The sequence below is a fragment of the Varanus komodoensis genome, unplaced genomic scaffold, assembly GCF_004798865.1.
Source record: "Varanus komodoensis strain SLA01 unplaced genomic scaffold, ASM479886v1 scaffold55, whole genome shotgun sequence".
In the NCBI taxonomy this organism is placed as follows: Eukaryota; Metazoa; Chordata; class Lepidosauria; order Squamata; family Varanidae; genus Varanus; species Varanus komodoensis.
Window position 1 is genome coordinate 2,236,085 of NW_025336157.1, and position 22,592 is coordinate 2,258,676.

Below are 22,592 nucleotides of genomic sequence, written 5' to 3' on the forward strand. Positions count from 1 at the left end.
TATTAGCAGAAGTTCATTTCAGAACAGATGTTTGTGTCAGTAGAAGAATCATAAATATTTTCTAAGTTGCAGGACTGTGATTTGTAGTGATTTAGAGCTTCCAGGGAAAGTGCCCTTTGTGAAAACTCATAGCAAAGCAAGACACCATATACGAGCTTGGAGGATTGAGCCATCTAGCCAATATTGACTGCTCCTGATGGGTAGTAACTCCCTGAAGTTTCTGGCAAAGAGCTTTTCCTCTTTTGTCTTTTTACTGGAGATGTCAGAGACTGAGTTTGGGACCTTCTGTGTCAGGGTGGATTTGATTTAAATTAAATCGACTTAAATCACTAGTCAGTAAGACTAGATTTAAATATGATTTTCTGCATAATTTCCATGGATGTCTGCCTTACCCATAGGTAGAGGAAATTCATTAAACTATTCCCAAACTTGGGTCTCTTACAGCCTGCTGTTATTATAGGTTTTCTTCTCCAGGGAAACAATAATATGATAAACCTCAGGCTATATGCAAAACAATGCATAGACTTGGGGAATATTCAGCTCGGAAGGGTTCACTTTCATTTTTACTGCTTGCCCCTCCCTCCTCACACTTAGCTTCTTGTGCAGTTCTATTCCACTCCCAACAATCTTCTATTTGTTGAATTTTTTGGAACTTAGCACTTAGGAGGTTGATTCTGTGTACATAGATTTGCAAAAGAACAAGGGGATTAAGGTTTCCTTCTCAACTCTGTATGCTCATTTTGTTGTGAAGAAGAGGCATGTGATCTCTGCAGACAGAAATTCAGTTTTGAGAAGTGTAAAACCAAGCATCTGTGATAATATCTACTAGAGAGAAAAATTGCCCAGTAATCTTACAGAAACCTCTGGAAGAACATGACATGAATGGATCAATGGAATCCATTTACCAAAAATTTTAAACATTGCATGACTATACAGCCTCATGCTACATGAATAAAAATTAATCCTTATTTCATGATGAATAACCTTTGGACTGTATCAGGAAACTAGATAGATTTTTCCTCAAAAAGCATGTTATGTTTAAAATTCAATTTGAATTAAAAGCCGATTTCAGTAAAAAGTGATTTAAATAAAGACATCTGATTTTTTTAGCCGCTTGGCTAAGACCCCTCCCCAAAATGAGGCCACCAGTGCTATCTAACCTATGCAATGAGTGGAAAAGCAAGGAAAGCCTGCATCAGACCAGTCAGCCTGCTGGTGAGGCCCTTGAAGCTTTGCCGAAGGCCCGATATCAGGGTTCCTGCTTGGTTTAACCCTTAGCCAATTGGTTTAACCCTCCCTAGCCTGCCTGTTGATGCAGAGCAAGTGTGGAGAAGCCTCTACAGCCCAAGGGCTGAATTCAATTTCAAAAAAAGTTCTTGGAGGCCACATTCCAGCAGTGGGTGAGACCAAAGATACCTTGCAAAATATCAGCATATTTTACTGGAAAGCTCTTCCTGCCAGCAACCAAGCCAGAGGGAGGAAGATTGCAACCTGTTCGAATGGGGGAAAGAATGCACAAATGGCCGGTTGTCAGGAGAAAGAAAGTGGACCAGGAGCAGGGCTACCTGGTGGGGGAAGAGTTGTCCTCAGACCCGAGTTACTGATTGACAGAAGAGCAAAATAGACCAGCGAGAGGCCATTCAATGTGTCTTCCTTCTGAAGTGACATCAGAGCGGCACATACATGGTTTAGTGTCTCTGAAAATGCCTCGCAGGGGCTTTTTCACCTGCACATCTTCAAGAGATGCGCTTCACCTTTCTTCATTGGATGGACCATCTCTGCATGCGAAAACAAAACCGACACAAAGCAGACCATTGGGGGAAGAATTATGGTGATGCTGAGAAACGGTTTGCGGAGTTTCTCCTGTCTGCCGAGCTGGAAGTTGTTGTATAGCAATGAGAAGGTTCCAAATGGAGGAGAAGCCTCAGGAGGCTTCTAGATCCAAAGCACCTTCAGGGGTGGTTTCTCTCCAAACTGGGAGCGCCTAAGTCAAGACAAGAAATAACTTCCTCTCTTTGGAAGTGGATGTACAATACCAGTCTTTTATTTTTAGTATCGATTGGTGGCTTTAATTAGCTGGTCCAAGAACCCCTTTGGGCTAAAGAGTAGGATAGATTTTGTATAATTAAAATCAAACTTTCTCTGGACACTGTTGCCGTGCCTTCCAAGCGTAACAATCCCCAGGCTCTCTTCTGAGCGTACTGGTATTTACCACTGAAATGTTATGATGATTATTAATCTTTCCAAAATAAAATTATACAAAGCGTTGTGCAAAATGAAAACCCTTGAAGGCAGACAAAATGATACGGATACCTTCTTAAAATACAACAAACAGCAGCATAAGACGCTAAAAATACTTTAGAGCAGCAGACAAACACTTGATGCATCTGAAAGAGCAGGCCCTGGTCCCCCAAACCTTCTGCTGCTAAAAATTTCTTAGTTCTTAAGATGCCACTGGATGCTCAGTACATACCTAAATAAATATCGCTGTATTAAAGTGATACCAGAGTACCAAATATGGTACTCAGGCCTACAGGATCGCTGCAGCATTAACACCAAGGCATACCAGTAATTCATGCGTGAATTCATGTTGATAGCATTTTATTTGGTGAGTTAGAATTTACCGATTTATTGATGATTTAGAATGATGATTTAGAAACTCCTTTTAGCAGCTCCTCTCCCTCCCCCCCCATCCATTTTGAAGGGGGAATGTGGATCTTTAAAGTCTTAAATGCTAGTGTTTCTGTTTGCTTTGGTATTATTGTATGGATGTGAGCTTTTGATGTTGTTTATTGAGAAGCTAGACTAGCACATTTCCTTTTTAAACTTTAGCATAACCAGTGGCCTTCTTTAGGGTTCGGTGAGGTTTATTTAGCCCCCAAGCAACCCTTGCCAGCTGGCTTAGCATACCAAGTTTGGCAACCCATGCATGGGGGTTGCACAGTGGCGGATGGGACATGCTGCAGAGTTGGCCCTTGATGGGCTGTTCGGTTGTCCGAATTTGCTCAGCGTGTCCCCCTGCCTTTGTTGGCCTCCTGGTCGTCTAAGATCGCTACCTCAGAACAAGAAGCCTGTAGATACTTGCCTTTTTACATGAGTTCTGACATTTCAGCATAGTTCCTGGCACTTCCTTGGCAACACCAGCCCTGATGCTCAGTCTTTCTGAGTGGTATTCCTTCATAAAGGAGAATTCCATCTTCCATACAGAGGAAGAAGAGCTAATGGACTCTCATGAGCTCCAGGATGAAAAAAAATATGAATTGGATTTGAGCATTTTTATCTAGTAGAGTTTTTTAAAAACTGAATTTACAGTGGCTGGGATGTAATCTTAAGTAGTTTAACATCCTTTGAGTTATTCCAAAAGAAACTCCCTAAGAGCCAGTCAAACTTTTAAGGACAGTGCTGGCCTGGTACATAAAGCAGCTTTGTAAGATCCTGGAGGTGTGAAGAAATCCAAATATAGCATTGGCACAAGAGGCTTTCGCAAAAGCAGGGCAACATCCTCTTTCAACACCCGGCTTCCTTTTTTACTGCAAGTGCACTTTTAATGTGGGCTTTGGAACTTCCTGAGCAGGTGCCCCTCCCACTCAAGAGAGCTGGCCGCTGGAAGACAATTCACCATCACTTGAAATTCCTTGGTTGGTTGATATTCTTTAGCCTCTCCATTGTTTTTGACTTCCAGCAACAATAATAGTAATATGTATGTGAACATGGCAGTATCCTAAAGCAAGGGTTGGCAGACTTCAGGCTCGGAGAACCCAGGTTTTAGTGTTTGACTAGACCCATGGGATCCACAAACTCGAACCTGCTGCAAGAGGTAGACTTAACAGGAGGGGGACCCTGCCTTGAGCCCCAGAACTGAATGGAGCTCATAGACTAAGGTGTTTTGAAAGGTGGGAATGGCAACTTGGCACATCTGGAAGTTAATTTATAAGCTGGTCATGCACCATAAGATAAGCTGCCTCTAACCCCCAGTGTGAGGGTTAGGGTTAGTGTTTAATCCTGGTTGAAGTCAGAAGTTGCTACCTTTAGAAGGCAACGTTCTTTTCTCTTAGCTGAATGAGCACCCGACTGGCTGCAACTGAGTCATGTCCCAGTTTGGGGGGAAATAGGATTGTGGCAGGAACCACTGAAAGGAAAAGCTAACCAGAGCATTGTCAAAGAGACCCCCCCCCCCCAGCTGCCTTTTCCAAGTCTTAAGCATCGGTTTCACCTCCTTTCCCTTCTCCTGTTTTGCAGTTTTGTTTGCTTTCAGTCAATGCATCCTTCACCTCCCGGCCTGGAGACCATGTCTGCTTTCAGCCTCTTCTTTTCCCATCCCCCTTCTCACTCTGGTTTTGTCCCCAGCCACATTTCCTGCTTGCACTGACGCTTCTTTACCTGCCCCAAGCATGTTGGCCTTTCTTCCAGCAGCCTGCCGATTTTGTCAGCGGTGCCAGTCCAGCTTCTGCGGCTTGGGTTTCCTCCGGTTGCTGCTTTCAGCCACAGAGCTAGCACAAGACTCTGAAGCACACCAGGCAAACCTCTGCGTGGCTTCGAGAAGTTTTGTATTTGCTCGGAGTGCATGGTGCATTTCCTAGCCATATCAGCCCCCTTTTTAATTTGCTCTCCGTTAACTTGCAGTGTGCTTTTTCATCTCCATGCCGATAACTTGTTGCAGAGACGAGCACATGGGAGGGAGAGAGAATGGGAATTACGGACCAAAATTCCATCCAGGGGGCTTGCAGCTTTTCTGGTTGTCCCGTCCTAGAATGACCTGTTACATATGCACTGCAGAAAAGGCAGCTGTCAAATTTGAGCTGTATCCCTAAGCCAGGTTTATTCTCTGCACAGTATATAACTTCTTCCTTCAGTATATAACCTGTGAAAAGAGAGCACATTGTGTTTTCCTTGTCGTCGTCGTCTTTTATGAATGCCTCCTTTTACATAGTTTGCTCTTCGTCATGCTTCAATACAGCATGTATTCCCTAGGAGGGGAGAAAAAAATCTTTACCATAATTACACTGATCATGCCTTTGTAGGGAGATGGATGCTAATTGATTAGGTGCCAGGCTAGCCCTCTCTTAGCAAATAGGCTAGGGAAACCCCTTGCGGTTCCTTGCTTCAGCGGACGAGCATCCTCGTAATGTGTTCCCTGTCATTTCCCTCTCTTGCTGCAAAAAGCAATTTCACTCCGTTCCTGTTCCTAGGAAGCTTTCAGCCATCTGATGAGCTGTACTTCTGCCTCGTTGCCACAGTAGCATCTTTTGGCATCCACGTCTCTGCGCTTGGCAAGCAGGAGGCTCTCCTTGCACCCCCAAAGAGGCGGCATCCTGCCACTCTCGGCTGTGGATGTGAAGCGCCTTTACGTCCACTCAGACTATTGGTCTCTCCCCACCCCCCCTTCACAATGTTGTGGCCTGAAATGCTTTAAGCTGGCAATTCCGGCTGTTGGGCCTGGGTAGATTCTGCACACAAGGTATTCATTCTGCCACCAAGCTGCAGGCCTTCCCTGGAACACCAAGCTGCCTTTCTTTCATGTGGTGCCATCCTGTGTCACCAAACCTATGGCTCTTCTGGAGCTTCGGGCTTTGAACTGCTGTCTGTACAGCAAGCTTCTGCCCTCTCTCACACTGCCCCCAAAGGCACAGGCTCAGCACACCCAACACAGCAGGAACTCCACCCTCCAACCTGCTGACTAGAGGGTGCTGGGTTTTGTAGGCTAAGACCTCTGGGAAGCACCAGTGAAATACTTTGTGCACAAGAAACAAGTGAGGGTTGAGCTTCTTTAATGCATCCCACCAAATACAAGCAGCTCCAAACAAAGGAAAGCCCATTTTCCACAGTATGTTAGGCAACAATAAAAGGTTTTTTCAAAAAGCTCCCTTCTCACTGGTTATCATTTGGGAGTTGTATTCCAGCATATCTGGAAGGCACTGGCTGAGCAAAGTTGCTTTAGCTGAGAACTGCAGTTTGGGTTTGGCTTGGTGCAGACAGAAGGCAAATCCAATCAAACTAGGAAGAGAGGATACTGGAAGAATGTGGGCTCGGGAGAAAAGCACTGGAGTTTGAGAAGCCTTCCTAATCATGGCAAGAGATCAGGCAGCGTTACCTCTAGAATAGATTGTCGTGACTTTCAGCCTTGACTTGCATCCTGGAGAGTCAGCGTGGTGTGGTGGTTAAGGTGTTGTACTGAGGGCCTGGAAGATCTGGATTCTAGTCCCCAGTCGGCCTGGTCGCTCACAGGGGACTGTGGGCCATTCACTCACTCTCGCCCTGACCTGCTTCAGAGGGCTGCTGTTGTAAGGATAAAATGGAGCAACTAAGCTGCTCTGGGCTGCTCCCAAGAGGGAAAAAGATGAGATATAAATGCAGTGTAAGGAGAAGAATGCAAAAAGGCATCTCGTGGCTTCCAGAAGCAGTTATATCACTCACTCTCACACAGTTGTGCACATGCAGCTAGAAATGGAGTGGACACAACCACAGTGTTGGCTCCATCAGGCTCCGGCCTCTAGCCCAAGCAGAGAGGGTCGGTGACATTACTGTTCTCTGCAGAGAGCGCACTGTGGCTGTGTCTTCTTGGGTCCACCGTGTTTGTTGCGCGTATCCTCCCCATCCCTGGTTGCTCCATGAAAGACGCTGCATGGTCAGAGCAGCCTGGCAGGCCATGCTGGGAATTCGTAGGCATCAGCGACAATTTCATTACACTAATGGTGCATCTTGGAGCGGCCCTTCCGGGCAGGAGCATCATTGCTTTCAGGCAAATGGTTATGCTAGTTCTGTCTCTGTTGCGTGATGCTACCCGTTCATTAAAAGCCAGAGAGGGGTGGGCTGCCATTAAAATGAAATACTTCTGGTTCTCTTTGTGGAGATGGGGAGCCTTCTCTGAGACCAGGTGGGACGAGTTAATGTCTCAGAAGTCTCCTATCTCGCTGCACAGTCCTTTGGGCTCAGGATCTTCGCTCCACCGTGAACACACGACGCCCTTGTATTGGGCCGCACTTCATTCTCGGGGCAACAGGGCTGCTGCCATTCCTGTTCAGAGGAAGAGCTCCTGCTCTCCATGCAGAAAGTCCCAAGTTCAGCCCTTGCCATCCCCCTGCAGAGCCAGGGAAGACGGAAAAACCTGGGGAGCTACCAGCTAATCAAGGGGCAAGGCCAAGTGTGGCAGAGCAGACCAGCTTCCGGTGTTCTGAGAGGGTTGCGAAGCGGCTGAGATTCCAGCGGGCACCTGCCGTGTCAGCCGAGTAGCTAGAATTGACACTGGAGCACATCTGGCCTGTCGGCCTCTCAGTGCAGGTAGGGGGCCAGTCTTAGCTTCCCCGTGTGGCCTGGGACCTGCATGCTTTGAGAATGGCCTTCCCCGGCCTGGTGCACATGAAATGCTTTGGACTTCACCTCACCACAGTCCCAGCCAGAGGTCAAGCACGGGGAAGAGGCTCCTTTTGCCCGCATGAGCCCACCTGCCCTCCAGAGCCATCCTTGAAAAGCGTGGCCCTACGTCGAGCCAAGAAGTGGGGGGATCGCTTGTGGGGGGTGGGGCTTCCTCTCTGAGACAGCCCCAGCACTGGGGAACTAGTGGGTTTCAGAGCATTGTGCCCGGGCCATGGCTGCCCACTAAGTCCAGGGTGGGTGGGGATGGAGGGTGTTGCATGCCAAGACTTAAGAAGGGCCAGTGGAGTATATCTTTAGCTTGGGACGTTACGTGAAGTTTGACCGTGCGCTGCTTTGAGCTGTTTTTCCGCCACCCGTTCCATTTGGGTGGCCATACCTTTTGGCCGCCCCGTCTGTTCGTGCCTTGGGGTTCAAGGTTTTCTCCCCACCTCCTCCAGCCCCTCTTGCTGTTTCACTGATTCCTCTCCTTTAGCATTTTCGGCTTGTATTTTGGCAGCAGCTATTCTCTTCCCCGCCCTTGTGATGTAGCTTTGCAGTGTGCTAGGAAACAGAGCTCGCGTCAAATGGAGCAGCAAACGCTCTCACTGCCGCTTGAGCCGACTCCATTGTGCTCCGGACAGTGGGACATTGTAGCAGAACTGATTAAACAACATTAGAAAAGGGACAGCGGGAGGCGGGGAGACCGATGCTTGAAAGAACTGTAGGTTCAGAGTGAGTTGAGCGGGTATTTACAAAAGAATTATTTCAAGGTTCGACTGTTTGGCCTTTCAAAAAAATAAAGGTCTTAGCCAAATGACTAATTAAGGTCCAGAATTTAAATCGTAATGTTATACACAAACTCTTGCTTCAAAACTGGCCTAAAAATGATTTTAAATAGTTTAATACATTTTAAAAAGCTGTGAAACCATGACAGTGCTGGCCAGTGGTTCAGTCCAAAGCCTACAGGATCAGACCGTGTGACTTCCACAGCCGTCTCTCTCCCCCCCTGCCCACCTGCCTTGGTATGAGCCAAAATTCGTGGGTATCCCCACTTCAGTACACAGTGGTTGCCTGTGAGGTCTCCCTTACTCATCCCCCCACACCCAGTCTCTTTTTTAAAAGTGTGTGTGAATTGAGCGAAGTTTTGCAGAACTCTTTCTGACAGTGATCTGGGCCTGGGGAGTTGTGATCATACAGGGGTGAGGCTGGGCATGTCCAACTATAGGGGCACAGAATGGCTTGAATTCATGAGAAAACAGCCAGGAGCCCTGCGGCATCCCCGGCGTATTTTGTGGACTAGAGCCCACTTCATCAGATGCATGAAATATTATCCTGAGTTGGCGGTGTGACACAAGCATGCACGGGTCCAGAGAGGAAAAATGTAAACAGTAAGGTCGTAAGGCCTCGAAATGCAGGAGCTACAGCGGGCCTGCATCCTCTCAACAGTAGTAATTGGTACTAACAGCCTCTTCCTCTCTTAGTTGGGCTAGTTTAGACCTGCATTCAAGGAGAGATCCTGCACTCCCTGGTATTTGGATTCAACTGACTGCTAGTCTTTCATCAGTGACCAATTTCTTGCTTGGCTAATTAGCTGCTCCTGCACTAATGAGTGCACACGGGTGCACTCATGAAGACAGTTTCAGACATGAGAGCATTTGAAGTCTTTGTCAAGAGCGCACACCTTTTTCCATGCCAGCTTGCGATGAGATCCAAGAAGAGGGAACTGCACTGGGGCGGGACCCTTACCTGAAACACTCGCTAGCCAAATCCCCTTCGGTCCCCGAGATAGCAAGATGTCTCAGAGGTGGTGCACCTGCTTCACATGCTGACGGCCCCAGCCCCTGGCATCTCTGAGCAGGTCTGGAAAACCCTCTTGACAGACAACCTTGGGAAGCCCTGCCAGTTGGAGGAGGGAAGCGTGAGCTGTAGGTACCAGTGCTCGCTCTGACTCTGTCTGCACTTCTTATGTTCCCGTTTTTCAGCCTGTGACTCATCCCAAGGAGACAGGGCTGGGGCCAGATGGAGCCAAGATGGTCAAACCACACAGCGGCCTCAGGAAAGGAAGGGAGTAAAGCTGCTCAGCCTTGTCATCTTCCCCATCAAAGTACAATTGCCTCGAGGTCCGAACTTGGCACCATAGCTCAGTGCCAGCTGACAAGTCCCGGTGTCAGAGGGCTCAAGCTCAATCAATTGCTCTTCCAGTTAAAGCTGCACACCATTTGGGAAACCATCAAAGGATCAGTGGTTTGGGGTACAGGGTGTGCAGTGATCGGGGAACCCTTGGAACTGTTCTAGCCAGGTTGCTGCTATCCTCACCCGCTGGTCCAGAAAGTCTGGCCTAAGTGAGTAATTAATCTGCCCTGTTTTAAGGGAGCTTCCTACCAAAAGCAAACACAAAACTACAAATGGGCCCTGCTTCATTGGTCTGCGGAGTCTTACAAATAAGTTAAAAATTAAAATGGAAGTAGGTAGAAGAACTATGCAGATAGTAAAGGCCATCCTGAGAAGTGTTCTTCTCTTTTCTCTCTTGAGAAGGAATGCCTCTTCGAAGGGGCCTGCTCCCACACAGGGGTGCATCCCCTTCGAATAAAGAAAATTGGCTTTTCCCTTAAAGTTTTTTCCCTTGTATGTGGATGTTAATGTTATAATTACAAGTCAATTAACTAATGTTTCTTTATTTGGGCAATTGCCCTGCTAAAACCCAATGCGCAGTCCTCTTTTTAAAAGATAAAATAAAGGGATAATGTACATAACTTGTCAACATAACACTGTGAAATTTTTGTAAGATGTAAGAGTGATGGCCACTCATTTGGGTCACTTTAAGAAGCCATTGGATTAACCCGTGGAGGGGAAGGCTATCCACGGCTACGAGTCCCCGCGGCTGCATGCTGCCTCCAGACCAGAGGCCGTTTGACTCTGAGAACCAGTCACTGGGGAGCAGGGACCAGAGGAGGCGTTGCGCTGATATTCTGCTGGAGGAATCGTGTGTTGCTGGCTGACCCCAGTGCTGAACTGGGTGGACCCCTGGTCAGAGCCAGCAGGGCTCTTCCCATGTTTTGTACCTCCGTGAGGTGACTTCCTATGAAAACAGAGCCCCCACTTGCAGCTGCTGCTTCCAGGTCATTCTCTAATTATTTATTCGCTTTTTAACCTGCCTCCTTTAACATACCTCTCACTCGGTGAGTTACAAACAATAAAACCATATAAAAAGCTATATAAAACATTAAAACATAATATGAAACACTTAATAAAAGTGCACCCATGTCACATCTTAACAGAACCTACATTTACATAAAAAGGCATAACCGCACGCTGTTAAAATATATCACCTTTAAAACCAAACTAACAATTAAAATGCCAGCAAAAATGAAAAGGTCTTTACCTGGCATTGAAAAGAGCATAAAGAGGGCACCGGCCAAACCGTATCCTGCACCAGCTGAAATTTCCAGACTGTCTAAATAATTAGCTTTATTTTGCAGGCCCCTAGATGGGAGGAGGGGCTTTTCAGAAGCTTCAGTTCTTCCCGGCTCCCGGCCTTGTGTCCATTTATCATGTACTTTCATATCTGTATCCCATATGGTAGCATATCTGCATTATTCTCTCTCCCAGCAATTTCTGAGGTAGGTCAGGTTGAGCCAGGGAGAAAGAGCCTGGCCCTCGGCCACTCTCCGGGTGAGCTTCATGGCCATTGAGGGATTTGCAGTCCTTCCCCCGCATGCTGCAAGCCAGGTACTTTCCCCATGACCCTGCATGCTCTTTCTTTCAAATGCAACAAGTTTGAGGTACTCTGTGTACAACCTGAGATGCGGCTCAGTGGTTTGCATGCAGAAAGGCGTACATTCAATCCCTGGCATCTCCTGGTATGGACAGGAAAAACACAAACAAACTTCACCATGGTCTGAGAGCTTGTGCAATAAACAATAAACCAAGCTAGAAAAATTCTTCCCTGCAACCCTGAGAGCAGGTGCCATTCAATGCCCATGGTTCTGTGCTGAGCTGGACAAGTCGTTTCAGACTCTTGCGGTCCTCTGTTCACATCCGCTGGCGGAGCTAGGCTTCGGAGGGATGTCCTTCAGGGTGAAATGTTTCCCCTTCGGTGGCTGCTCTTCCTTCATCCACCCCCCTCAAATGGCCTTTTCCTCAAAGTGGTGCTTTTTCCAGTCAGCAGCCGTACAGCTGGGAGCCTCACCTTGCCCTCTGAATCGCTGCTCTCCGCGCCTCCCCCTGCCCCTCTTACTTGGCAGAGCATCTGCATTGGACAGAGTAGCATTTTCATCCTACTCTCCCACTGAGCAGAGGCCTTTTTTGCTCCCTGTTCAGAGAGGGGGCAGAAGTGGAGTGGGAAGGCCAAGTCTTCTGCAAGAGGCTGTCCTTGGCATGTTTTTTTAAATAGGGGCAATGCAAGAGAGCAGGGCTGGGCACTGAGTTTCCCCTGGGCTTGCGCGGCACAAGCTTCGACGACTGGCCAGTGAAGCTGAGGCTCAGCACTTGCCCCCTAAGAACCGTGCCGATCGGTTTCGTGGGATCTGCTGTAACCTCTGCTTTTACAGGGGGCCTGTCCTGGAGCAGCTGGTAAATGGATAAATATGAGGGGGGTGGGTGAAACTTCATGGAATACTTACTTGAGCTCCGGTCTGGACAGATGCTCCGAAGCAAAATGATTGCCCAGGGTAATCATTTTCTGAAATGTGAGGTTTTAGAAATAGGATGATGTTCAACAGAAAGTATGAATTCTTGTGTCATATCCTGGATGCCTGGTAGCTCAGAATCCTTTAATAAAAGAAAAAGGGTTGGGGAGAGAGAAAAGGAATCCCAAAGCCCGGAGAGCTTGAGCATTTGAAAAATCCTGAAATTGGCTCCGAGGCCTGGAAACCCGCCCCTCCCAGTCTGCACAATGTATTTGAACCGGGCATGTGGTCCTGAGCCTGCCTTTCCATCCGCTCCCTGTTACTAGATTACCGTTCAGGATGTTGTGTTGTCCCACAATTGTGTATCTTTCCAGGCTTGATAGTTCAGCTTGCAAAGGACATCCCCGCACACACACACACACACACACACACACACGGATTTGCTGGCCTCACGTGTTTTGTGGAGACCTTCCTGTTTGCCAGTAAGCCTTGCCAAAGCCTGGCCCTCGCACCTGAACCCGTCAAATGGGAGATGATTCAGACTGGCCTTCCCCACTGCCATTTCCATGCATAACACACAGTGCGCTTTCATATTTACTCAGTTTAGGAGCTGCGTAGCTGAAGGGAAGCAGCTTCCGCCCTACAACTTGCCCGTGCACTGAGGCACCATCTCCGGCTCTCTTCCAAGGCAGCAACCAGTGGGAGAGCCTTCTCGGTGCTAGCACCCTGCATGGAAGCTCTCTTGGCATCACCATTTTAACTTTTTAAAATGGTGTTTTTATATTGTTATACTTAAACAAATGTTTAAAGTGTTTTTATATTGTTATACCCTGCCTTTTTTCCTCCAAGGAACCAGGTCGGTTTATACAGCCTCCTTCCTCTCCATTTTACCTTCACAACAACCCTGTAAGGTAGTGAGAGCCAGAAACTGGCAGGAAGTCCCTGATTGAGGGCTTGAACCCAGATCCCCATCTCCTTCACCCCAGTCCATCACTTCCACCTTGGCAAAGACGTTTTCCTCCCTCGGGCCTTTAAACGTATGTTTAGCACATTGCAGGTTCTTTCATTTTCATTTAGTATTTTATCTCATGTTTGTGAACCGCTCTGGAAACTTTGCTGAAGGGCAGAGTATCAGTGTGTCATGCAAACTGGCATGGACTGCCTTGATGGGAGTGTGGCATCCCGTGTTGAGAGCCGCTGATACACGCTCTGTGGATGTGAAGGGCTGTCTGCTCCTGTCCAGAATGTGACAGCGGCTTGTGGAATTAAACTCGGAGCCAAACGGTCAGCCGAGCTTCCCCCCAGCACAGGGCGCACACCGCTTTTCCCCTGCTGCCACCAGCTGTTTAAGCTGATCTGTAAAGAATGCTCTTTCCCCAGCTTGAATAATACATACTTTAACAGACTCTCTTCAGCCCACCAAAGAACCATAGGCAGAGGCGGAGGGGATCTCGCCATGTCTCTTGCCCTGTGGCTCTTCTCTCTCGGTAAACTACATCCACGTTCCAGTTCTCTGCTCAAAAACACTGGGAAATGGGTAAGTGCCTGTATTAGAGGTTCCCCAAGGCAGTGTTCAAATGGGCTTGCCATGAAAAAACACGCGATGGGCTCAAAAACAGGGAAACCCTCCGTGGAAAACTGGGAATAAACCGTATGGAAAGGTTGCAGTGTTTAAAATATTGCATACATTTTCATTTGATACAGTATCTTGGACAGAAAAAGGACAGGGACCCCATTTTGGTGTGTGTGTATATTTATAGCGACATCTTTTACTATGATAAAATCTCAAAGCGAAAAGAAGGCACTTAAGAGGCAGGCATGGCTTAGTGAAAGTGCTTAGAGCTTTTATTAAGTGTTAATAACAGAGTCTATTCTGCTGTTAATAAATAATAAGCAGAGCAGGGAAATAGCCTTTTCTGTAAGTCCAATAGAAGGCAGTACAGAGAATGACAGGTTTACATGCATAGATGTGTGGAAAATAAGTAGGCAGATGTGTGCGCTATCAATGCGCTGTGTTTGGGGAGAAAGTAATTTTTGCCAAATGTATAAGAGCTTCCTCCTCAGCTCACCAAGAAGCTGTTTTTATTCACCATAGGTGAGCTGGCTTGTTTTGCTTGTTGTTCTGGGTACATTTCTGTGCCGCCTTTCACTCCTAGGGGCTTGGTTGGGCTCACTCAATCTGGCCGAATCGACTCGGGCTTGCCTGCAGCCCCCTGGCACGTTTATGACTTTGTGGCGGGGATGAGACTCACCTCCTCCTTCGCCTAGCCTTGTAGCCGCTGTGGCACAGCAGATGTGGTTTAATATAAGGACGAGGGGCCAGATGGATTAGATAGCCGCCACTGTTCATTTTTCCCTGCCCGTGTTGCCTCCCTGCGCAAGACCCTGCAAATTGTGTTTCTGTCGGGCACTCAGCCCTGCTAAACTTCTCCCGCAGCCCGTCTTGCTGCTCCAATAGCAGCCTCTCTTGATCTTTCCCAGCTGCGGCTGTGTCTGGCTGCATTATTTGTGACAAGGTTATGGTATGTTTCTCACAGCATGCCAGCAAATCCCCCCGCCCCACCCCACCCCAGCTGCCTCTCCTGGAGTGGGCTTGGGACTGGTGTGGGACCCAGAGGGAAAGCACTGCCACAGGTCCCCGTGTTTCCGTGTGTAGCGCTACATGTTCCCCGGATTTCGCACGGCGTATCCGAGTAGAGGTATTCTGCCAAGCGGCAGGCAGTGAACAAATCTCTCCTCTCCCTTCCTCCCTCCCTCCTCCACCCTGCACCTCCCTCCGGCTACTTTTGGAGGGAGGCCGGAAAAGGTGGAGCTAGTGCCGTACACAGGGAAGTAACCTTTTGGTTCCCTCTCAAGGAATAGGACAAACAGGAATTGCTTGCTGGTGAGAAGCGGCCAGGAGCCTTTCTTACGCCTCCCCCATGACGGCTGCGATATGGAAGAGAATTAACGGGCTAGTGAGTACTTGAGAGGAGGGGTGGGAGGGCAACCCCACTGCTGTGGGTGGCTGTTCAAAATTCTGTGTGGCATCTTAATTTGCAGTTGCCGTTCTTTTCATTCCTCTGCAGAGCTTCAGGGGAAAGTGGCAAGGTGTGTCTCCGTTGGTTGGGAGTATACCCAGTTGGCAGTGTTTACCTGGGCTTGACAGATACGGTGTGCTCGCCTGGTTTTCTCGTCGTCTTCCCATTTGCTGTTTAAATAATTTGTCTCCTGTTATTCTGGAACACTGTGCCTACCTATTGTGATATTTGAAGTTTTTCCTGCGAAGCTCAGTGAAAACACAATAGTGTCTATCAGCTCCAGATCTGTAACATGCCATTAGCCAGGGCCTTCCTGCAGTTGGAAGCTGTAAACATTCATATACTCTAATTGGAAACATCTTGAATTGAAGATCAGTCATTAAGTCCCTGAGTAGCAGCAAACACTCTTCCAACTTGATTTTCTTTCCTTTCCAAGTCATAGATGTGCTCATTTGCTAGTGTTTTATTCACACTGGAATAAAAGCCTGATTTTTTTAGTGGGGTTTATAAGCTAAGGAATTGTGGGGAAGAAAAAGTGGACAGAAGGGATAGTAATATATGGTGGGGAGGGAGGGACAGTTACATGTCAGAAGGTTTGGATAGCTGGCTTTTGGCACAGAAACCTGCTTCTGAACGGTGTTGAGCTTTGGGGTATGGTTGTGAGGGGGCACCCTGCAATATTTTTGGAACACCGAGGACTACAATCTTGCTCATTTTGTTGCAAACAAGGAAATAAAATGAATTGAAATAGAAGCTGTGGATATCTGGAGTTCATAGCCTGTCCCAGGCACCATATTCCTGTGTCAGGAGAGTAGAAGACAAGCCTGTTTGGGAAAAGCTTGAATGAATCCTGGAATCTTGTATACAAGTCTCTAAATCAAGAAGCTGGAGCTGTCTAATGTACATGTCTGGGCAGTCCTGCTATTAATGGTTCCTTTTATACCTCAGCTATTTTTAATGATGGCATGCACACGACAGCATGGGCAGAAAAACAGAGGTGCCTGCGGTTTATTTTGGTGTCATTGAATAATCTGCAAACACACTGCTGCCTGTATCCTCCACTGCATAGTGGAAAACCAGGAAGGCGGTAGAAGTACTTTTGTTTTCATTCTTTAAATCTAGGGTTTTTCTTTTTCTTTTTAAGACTAGAGTGAACTTTATAAGAGCCATGGATGGTTCCTTAAATGCCTCTTTTCACACTTACATCTCCCAATAGTGGTCTTGTTAGAAAACAGACACTTTCATCTTTAATGCTCCCTTCTTTTAAAAAGTGTGCTCCTAGTCCTCATGATTGTAAGGATATATTTGAAAATGTGTCAGAATGCCAAACAGTCATGGAAAGAGAGCCCAAGCTGCTATGATGTTTACCTGTAGCTCTGTGAAATCACCAGTTTACAGAAGGAGAAATGAGTGAATGTGTCTGATCCCAAGAGGGTGGAATTTGGAACGAGGCAAAGGTGGAATTTGAATCCAGATAGAATTTATTGGCCTTCTTGGTTGGTAGGGCAGCCTGGGGAGGACCGGTGGGAAAGTCGGTTCTTGCGATTTCAAATTCCATGTCTAGTTGTTGTTGTTTTTTAATTGGAGAGCTCATGTTTCTGCACGGACTTCCAGAAGGCAGCGTCTGTTCAGAGCGCTTGAACACCTTGCCCACACTTGTGTTAGAAATCTGCCTAGAGTTATAAATTCAGATTCCACTGAATATTGCAGGTCCTCCTCTGTCTTGTGGGTGAGCTTCTCTCTGGCCAGCTGGGCTTTCTCTGTGGCTTTGCAGCATTAGACCAAAGTACTGCAGCATGTCTGAAGTACAGCACCTCTTACCCCGGTGTGAGATAAATTAACTGGCTTGTTGTGTCCTGCTGGCTACCTGGCTGCTGCTCAGGTGCTCCCTTACAGCGTTTTACCATATTCTGCATGGAGGAACGGGCCCCAGAGCAGTGGGGCCAGAATGGTGGAAAACATCCGTTATAGGCACAACATCCCAAGTCTGGCTCTCCTCCTTTCCAGGTGAGGGTAGATCTCTGTCTGAAACACTGGGAGCCCCCACTGGCCAGTGGATAATGCCAAGCCAGATGGAGCTACAGTTTGCCTCCGCTGTAAGGCCGCTCTCGCTGTTCTGTGCCACATCGTGGCTTGGATTCCTGGATTTGCGCTCTAACCGAACTTGGTCAAATAGTGTTCTGGAATGGGAAGGGGAAGCGTGTTCTGGAATGGGGAGATCAGAGAGGGAAGGCCAGCCGCCCTAAAAGGCAGCTACCGTGGGCCTCCTCTGGCCACGGGAAGTGTGCCGGGCGTGTTTTGTCTGTTCCTGTAGGCCGAGAGCATCCCACATGCCTGGCTAGAGAGCTGTCTAATGGGAACACACGTCTGGAAATGTGTGCTGGCATCTTCCGTGCTGTGCCCATCCAGATGGGTGGGCATGAAAAAAAGACTGGAGGCTCGGAAACGCCAGGGTACAGATTCGCCACTGTCCCCGGCCTCTGCTTCTGTTCCTCTGGAAACGTTGGGAGTCGCTCACATGCGCATGCTTCACATCAGTGGTGGTGACTGTCTGTCACGCTTGACCCGAGAAGGAAGGCGCCCATCTGTATGCCCCGCGGGTGTTGGAGTGGTGTGTTTGCGTGTGAGCTAAACTGAAACTTAATCTGGCCTTTTCTCTGGGAGAAGGCTGGGGGAGCCCTTGGGCACCGATGCCTTTCCATTCTGGCAGGCTTCCAGGAACAGCTCGAAACGGAGTTGAGGGGGACCGTAGGGGTGAATCTTGAAGGAGGGGAATGTGTGTGACCGCTTGGGAGAGAAAAGACGATCGATGGGGCTTAAATGGATGAAGTAGAAACAGTAGCTGTGGGAGCCGAGCAATGAGCCGTGCAGGCTAGCGAAGGAGAAGAACAAAGTTGGAAGCCCTCCAGGCTTATGGTTGCCTGGGCACCAAAAGCAATTGCTGTTGGCACCTAGGAATTCGAAGGATTTATGCCTGACTTGGGCTTTCTCTGAGCCCTCAGAAAGCTCAGCCAGTACACTCTTCTCCATAACCATGAGGGCTAGAGACATCCCTTTTATAAAGGAAGCTGAATTGCACTAGTTTAATTGTTGCTGCTGTGGGGACATGCGGGTAAATCGGGTTAATGCCGGCGCCTTTTGACTTCTTAACTTCTGTTGCTTGGCTAGTGTTCCTTTCTCCTGACCAAATTATCTCCAGCAAATGTTTTGCTTCTCAACAAGTTTTGCTGCTGCCCTTAGCATAAAGAGGAACGCAGACCGAGCAGGGACTGGAAAGCCACTCAGACATTGTTGGGTGGGTGGTTAGTCAAGGTGAAGATTTGTGGCGGGGAGGGGGGGCAATCTGAGTATTCCCAAAGGCTGAAGATGGTTTGGTGAGAAAGGGGCACGACTCACTGTGTTCCCAGATCCCTCCCCACAAGAATCGTTTAATCCCTTTGCCTTGTAAACAGGTTGCCCATCACATACTGCTGCAGCGCATGAGCAGCCCTTATCTTTGAGTGAAGCACTGGTGTCAGGCTTTGAGATATAGCAAATCTGTTGGCTGGTTTAAAGGTGTCCTGGCGGAAGGCTGGAGATTACTGTCGAAATGTGACTGAACAACATACAGATGGCTTTTGAGGCAGTGGAAGGTGTAAGCCAGTGGGAGCTCTCTGCAGACATTAGTGGTTATCCATTTGACTGAATAGTCTGCATCATTTCCCTTGCAGGATAGACTGTTCCGGAAGCCTCATGCACACCAGTTGCATTCACACAAAACAGAAAGGCAGGATGGCAGAGAGGCCTGCATATTGTTTACGGCAAGCATGCTGATACCAGTAGCCCAGTTGCTCCCACTTGGCTTCCCTTAGCTGTGGGAGCAGCTGAGCCTCGCCAGAGAAGAAAGGGGTTAACGTAACATCTGAACCGACACTCCGGGCTAGTTCAGACATAATGCCAAGCAGTCGTCCCAGGACTCTTTCTCTCACTGCCGTCCCGTCTTCGTGGGGAACAGCAGTGCAGTCAGTGGCATACGGTGAGTCGTGCTCGCTTGAGTTTCCTGGTCCTGATGGTTGTGCATGCACCTTCCTCCAAGCCCACAGCGTTGCTCCCGCCCTTGCAGCGGGGAGGAGGGCCTGCGTCTTGTCCAGAGACTATAGGATGCGTTGTTCCCTCCCGGAAGACAGATGGGGCAGTCATGGTTCCATGCCTGGGAGTGTTAATGGGAACTAATGAGCCTACCGTTCCAGAGAGCTGTAAACAACTGGAAGCCACTGAATCTATTCTCTGGCCTACCTGCTGCATGACTTTGGAGAAGGGTGGGGATTTGGGGAGAGGGTTGTTGGCCTGTTTCCTAGTTGTGCTTGGCTCCGTGGAGGGAGCAGGCGCCTGGAGTTGCTGCACAGGCCCCCCTTGGCTTCACTTCACAGCAGGAAGGATGAGCGGGGAGGGTTTTGAAACATGCAAGGCGTTCAGCGTCTGCAGTGCACCAAAGGCGCTTCAGTCTGCGGGGATCTTTCTTGGCACGGCGGCAAGGAGGCACAGCTGGGCTGGACGAGGCAGGACATGTGCTCCAGGGTTAGCTCCGTGTTACGTCTGCACAGTTAAGGGTTCTGTGTGAGCCTCGGAAGCTGTCCGGTACCGGATCAGTTCGGCAGTCCGCTGTGGCTGGCAGCAGGCGACTCTCCAACGTCCTGGGCAAAGGTCTTTCTTCCCGCTTGCTACCTGCTTCTTTTCATGTGGCCCCACCTGTGTTTGAACCTGTAGTTTTGCTGTCTTTTGGGCATGTGCCCTGCCACTGAGTTTTCCTGGAGATGGGCATTTTAAGGCTACGGCTGTTAATCTGGTTCCACTAAGTGGGAGATACCGACTTTAAAATCCCGAATTTAGTTAGGCTGATGAGCCCTGCTTTTCAGACAGGGGCTCTTTCATCTTTTTGGCCCCTCAGCTATAACATGGCTCTCTTCCGAGAAAATTCCAGCATTCGCAGGTGGGCAACGTGTGGCCCTCCCGATGTTGCAGCCTTCAATTCCTATCAATCCTGGCCGGCGTCGCTTCCAGTAAAAGAGTTGTGGGCCAACTCGGGGGGGGGGGGCGAGTTGCCCAGTCGTGATTTAGAGAAACACATTTTGAGCTCTCTCAGTTGTTGGCAGCCTCCCATGCCCCCTCTGGATTTCTGGGCAGTGCAGCAGGCCCTGCTCTGCAGTGAAGCAAAACGGCCTGGCAGGGCATTGCAGCGATAACCTTGCTTGAGCTGTCTTTTGTCTCACTGGTTGAATTCGATCTGATTGGATCATTTTGGAGCATGGTGTTGCACTGATTGCTGCTTAGGGTGGCAATCTGGCCGAACTCGGGTCCTTGGGTTGCAGGGCTCTCTCGGGGATCAGGAGCGTCTCTGCTTTAATCAAGCTGCTTGCCCGTTTTGCTTCGGTGCAGTTTGGCTGCGCTGTTTGCTGGCCTCATTTATCGGCTCCTTGGTGGTCTAAAGTTCAAAGAGCCCAGGCGCACAGCTCCTCAGGCCGTCCACCCCACTCCTATGGGCCTGCCAAAATACTTTATGGCAAAGTCATAACATTTTCTTCACTTGTGGTTCAGGGAAGGCAGGCATGGGACAGCGCCGATGGGGCATTTTTAATTGTCCGCGCTGATCTGTCTGTTACCACCTTCCTGGAAAGAAATTGAACCCATAAATAAGTATTCCTAATTGATAATTCAGACTTGTAAGTAGCATGTCCATTACTCACCTGAGGCAAACGGGAATTACTTCAAGGAACCCAGTGTAATTCCCAGCAAGAATCATTTTTCAGGCAAAGGAGCTTCATGGAAGCACCACACAATCACTGGCTTAAGGGAGCTGGCAAAAATCCCTGGACTGGGGATTGCAGGCCAGTTCACAAGGCTCGGTTAGCGTCACCGGCCTGCTAGTAACTACCTGTGAATGGGGAAGCGGCAGAGACAGACCAGAGCGAGGGAGCCAGCTCAGGGTCCTGGCTGTGTCTGCTGGTGACTGCTGCCCAGGGAAGAACTGCAGGGCTGGCGGGAGTCCTGGTGTGCAGTTAATCTCGTGATGCATACAGAGTTGTCCATCTTTCTCTCCCTCCCTCCTCCTCAGCTGGCGATTTCTACAGGGCTGGTTCCTTGCCAGCTTCTATGCAGAACTTCTTAACCCCGCAGAATGGCACACACGGCTATAATTTTAGTAACTGGTTCCTGGCGGGGCTTTTCCCCCTTCAGAAGCATCCAGTCGTAGGTCTTTCTGTGCAAGCACCAAAGGCCCCTACAGCTATTCCCAAACCACATGGGTTGGGCCTTGCGGGCAAATTGCCAGCCTCCCGGTAATGGAGAGGGTCACCCGGGCAAAAGCAGTGGGGTCAGGAATGACAACGAGAGGCCTGGTGGATGCTTGGGAAAAGCTCTCATAAAACTTCAGGGGGTGTTCATAATGTTCCAGCAACGGTGCTCTCAGCCCTCGCTTGGTCTCAAACGTTTGCAGCATTCTAGATGCATTTCCTTGGTCGTCTTTCAGCACCCGGCAGTACTGGTGTTCGGTCTGGGCCATGGCTCCTCCGTTTTGGAACTCGTGCTTTGCTCACAGATACCACTCTGCTCAGTCTCTAGTCTCCAGTGAAACAGGATCAGGTGGCAGGTTATGGGAAAGCTCCTGCCAGTCAGATTATGCAGTATTGAGAGAGATGGACCATAGGCAGCGTCCTGTGTGTTGAATATGTATGTCACTGGAGCAGTAGATTACCTAAGGTTCATCTAGGTGCTTAGTTCCAAAACGTGTTTTGGTGCCATGAGAACATGTGGCTCAAACGCTTCCTTGCATCCCCAGAATAAGTTTCTTTTCGTTTTTCTGCAAGTTGGGCCATTGCACCCCGGCAGGCAGACAGCCATGGTCAGCCCTTGCGCTGCAACTGGGGGCATGGTCCTGGTTTGCAAAGCGCAGGGCAAGGAGAGTCTGTAGCTGGCTGCCTTCGAAGCAATAGCAAAGGATGGCTCCGTAGCTGGGAAGTGCTAGTTAAGCCAAATATGCAAGCCGGAGGCTCCTTCTGGGCCTGACTGTGTAACGTCAGACTGTGGTTTGGCACTGCCTGTATCTGAGCCAGTCAGTGACTTTGTGGCTAAGGTAAGGTTCGCAAACAGGGACTTCCTGACGCTCCCTCTAGAGCCGTGGTGCCACACCGGTTCTCTGTTTCTGGTGCTTGCGGATTTTGAAAAAGAAAGAGGCAGGAAAGCTCCCGCCTGGATGCTGGGATGGTGCTTTACAGTTCGTGGAAGAGCTCTTACCCTTCTACATTACTGCAGAGATGCGACTGGCTCCGGCAGAGATTCCTCTGTGCGCGCGCATGTGTGTGTGTGCATGCATGTGCATGCGTGGGTGCGGAGGCTGTTCATTGAGGACAGAGGGATGGAAGAGAGATTTGCACAAAAAAAAAGGGACTTTTCCCTAGGGGTGGAGGGTGTCCCTACCCTGTGCGGGCAAAGCCCCAGGCAAAGAGGTTCTGATTATGCAGGTTGAGTCAACCAATTCCAGACAGTTGTCTCTGCTTAATCCTCCCTCCTGAAGGTAAACTATCCTGACAGATTCTCTGTGTCCAGCAGCCAAATT

General features: G+C 48.8%; 1 protein-coding gene across 9 annotated transcripts in view; it reads left to right on the plus strand.

Annotated features, from left to right (window-relative positions):
• Positions 1–22,592, plus strand: part of MARK2 (microtubule affinity regulating kinase 2) — a 94,207-nt gene that overhangs the window by 11,526 nt on the left and 60,089 nt on the right. For 5 of the 9 annotated variants that reach the window (XM_044448319.1, XM_044448324.1, XM_044448328.1 and 2 more), the window contains exon 1: positions 13,497–13,518. The exons of 1 other annotated variant lie outside the window; for it this stretch is intronic. Coding sequence is in view for 3 of the 8 variants with exons in the window: in XM_044448323.1 (XP_044304258.1) it covers positions 13,438–13,518 (81 nt within the window). In the remaining 5 variants the exon portion in view is untranslated. Of the gene's footprint in view, positions 1–13,378; positions 13,519–14,799; positions 14,939–22,592 lie in introns of those variants that run through there. 3 more of the 9 variants (XM_044448323.1, XM_044448318.1, XM_044448321.1) reach the window with 3 other exon arrangements.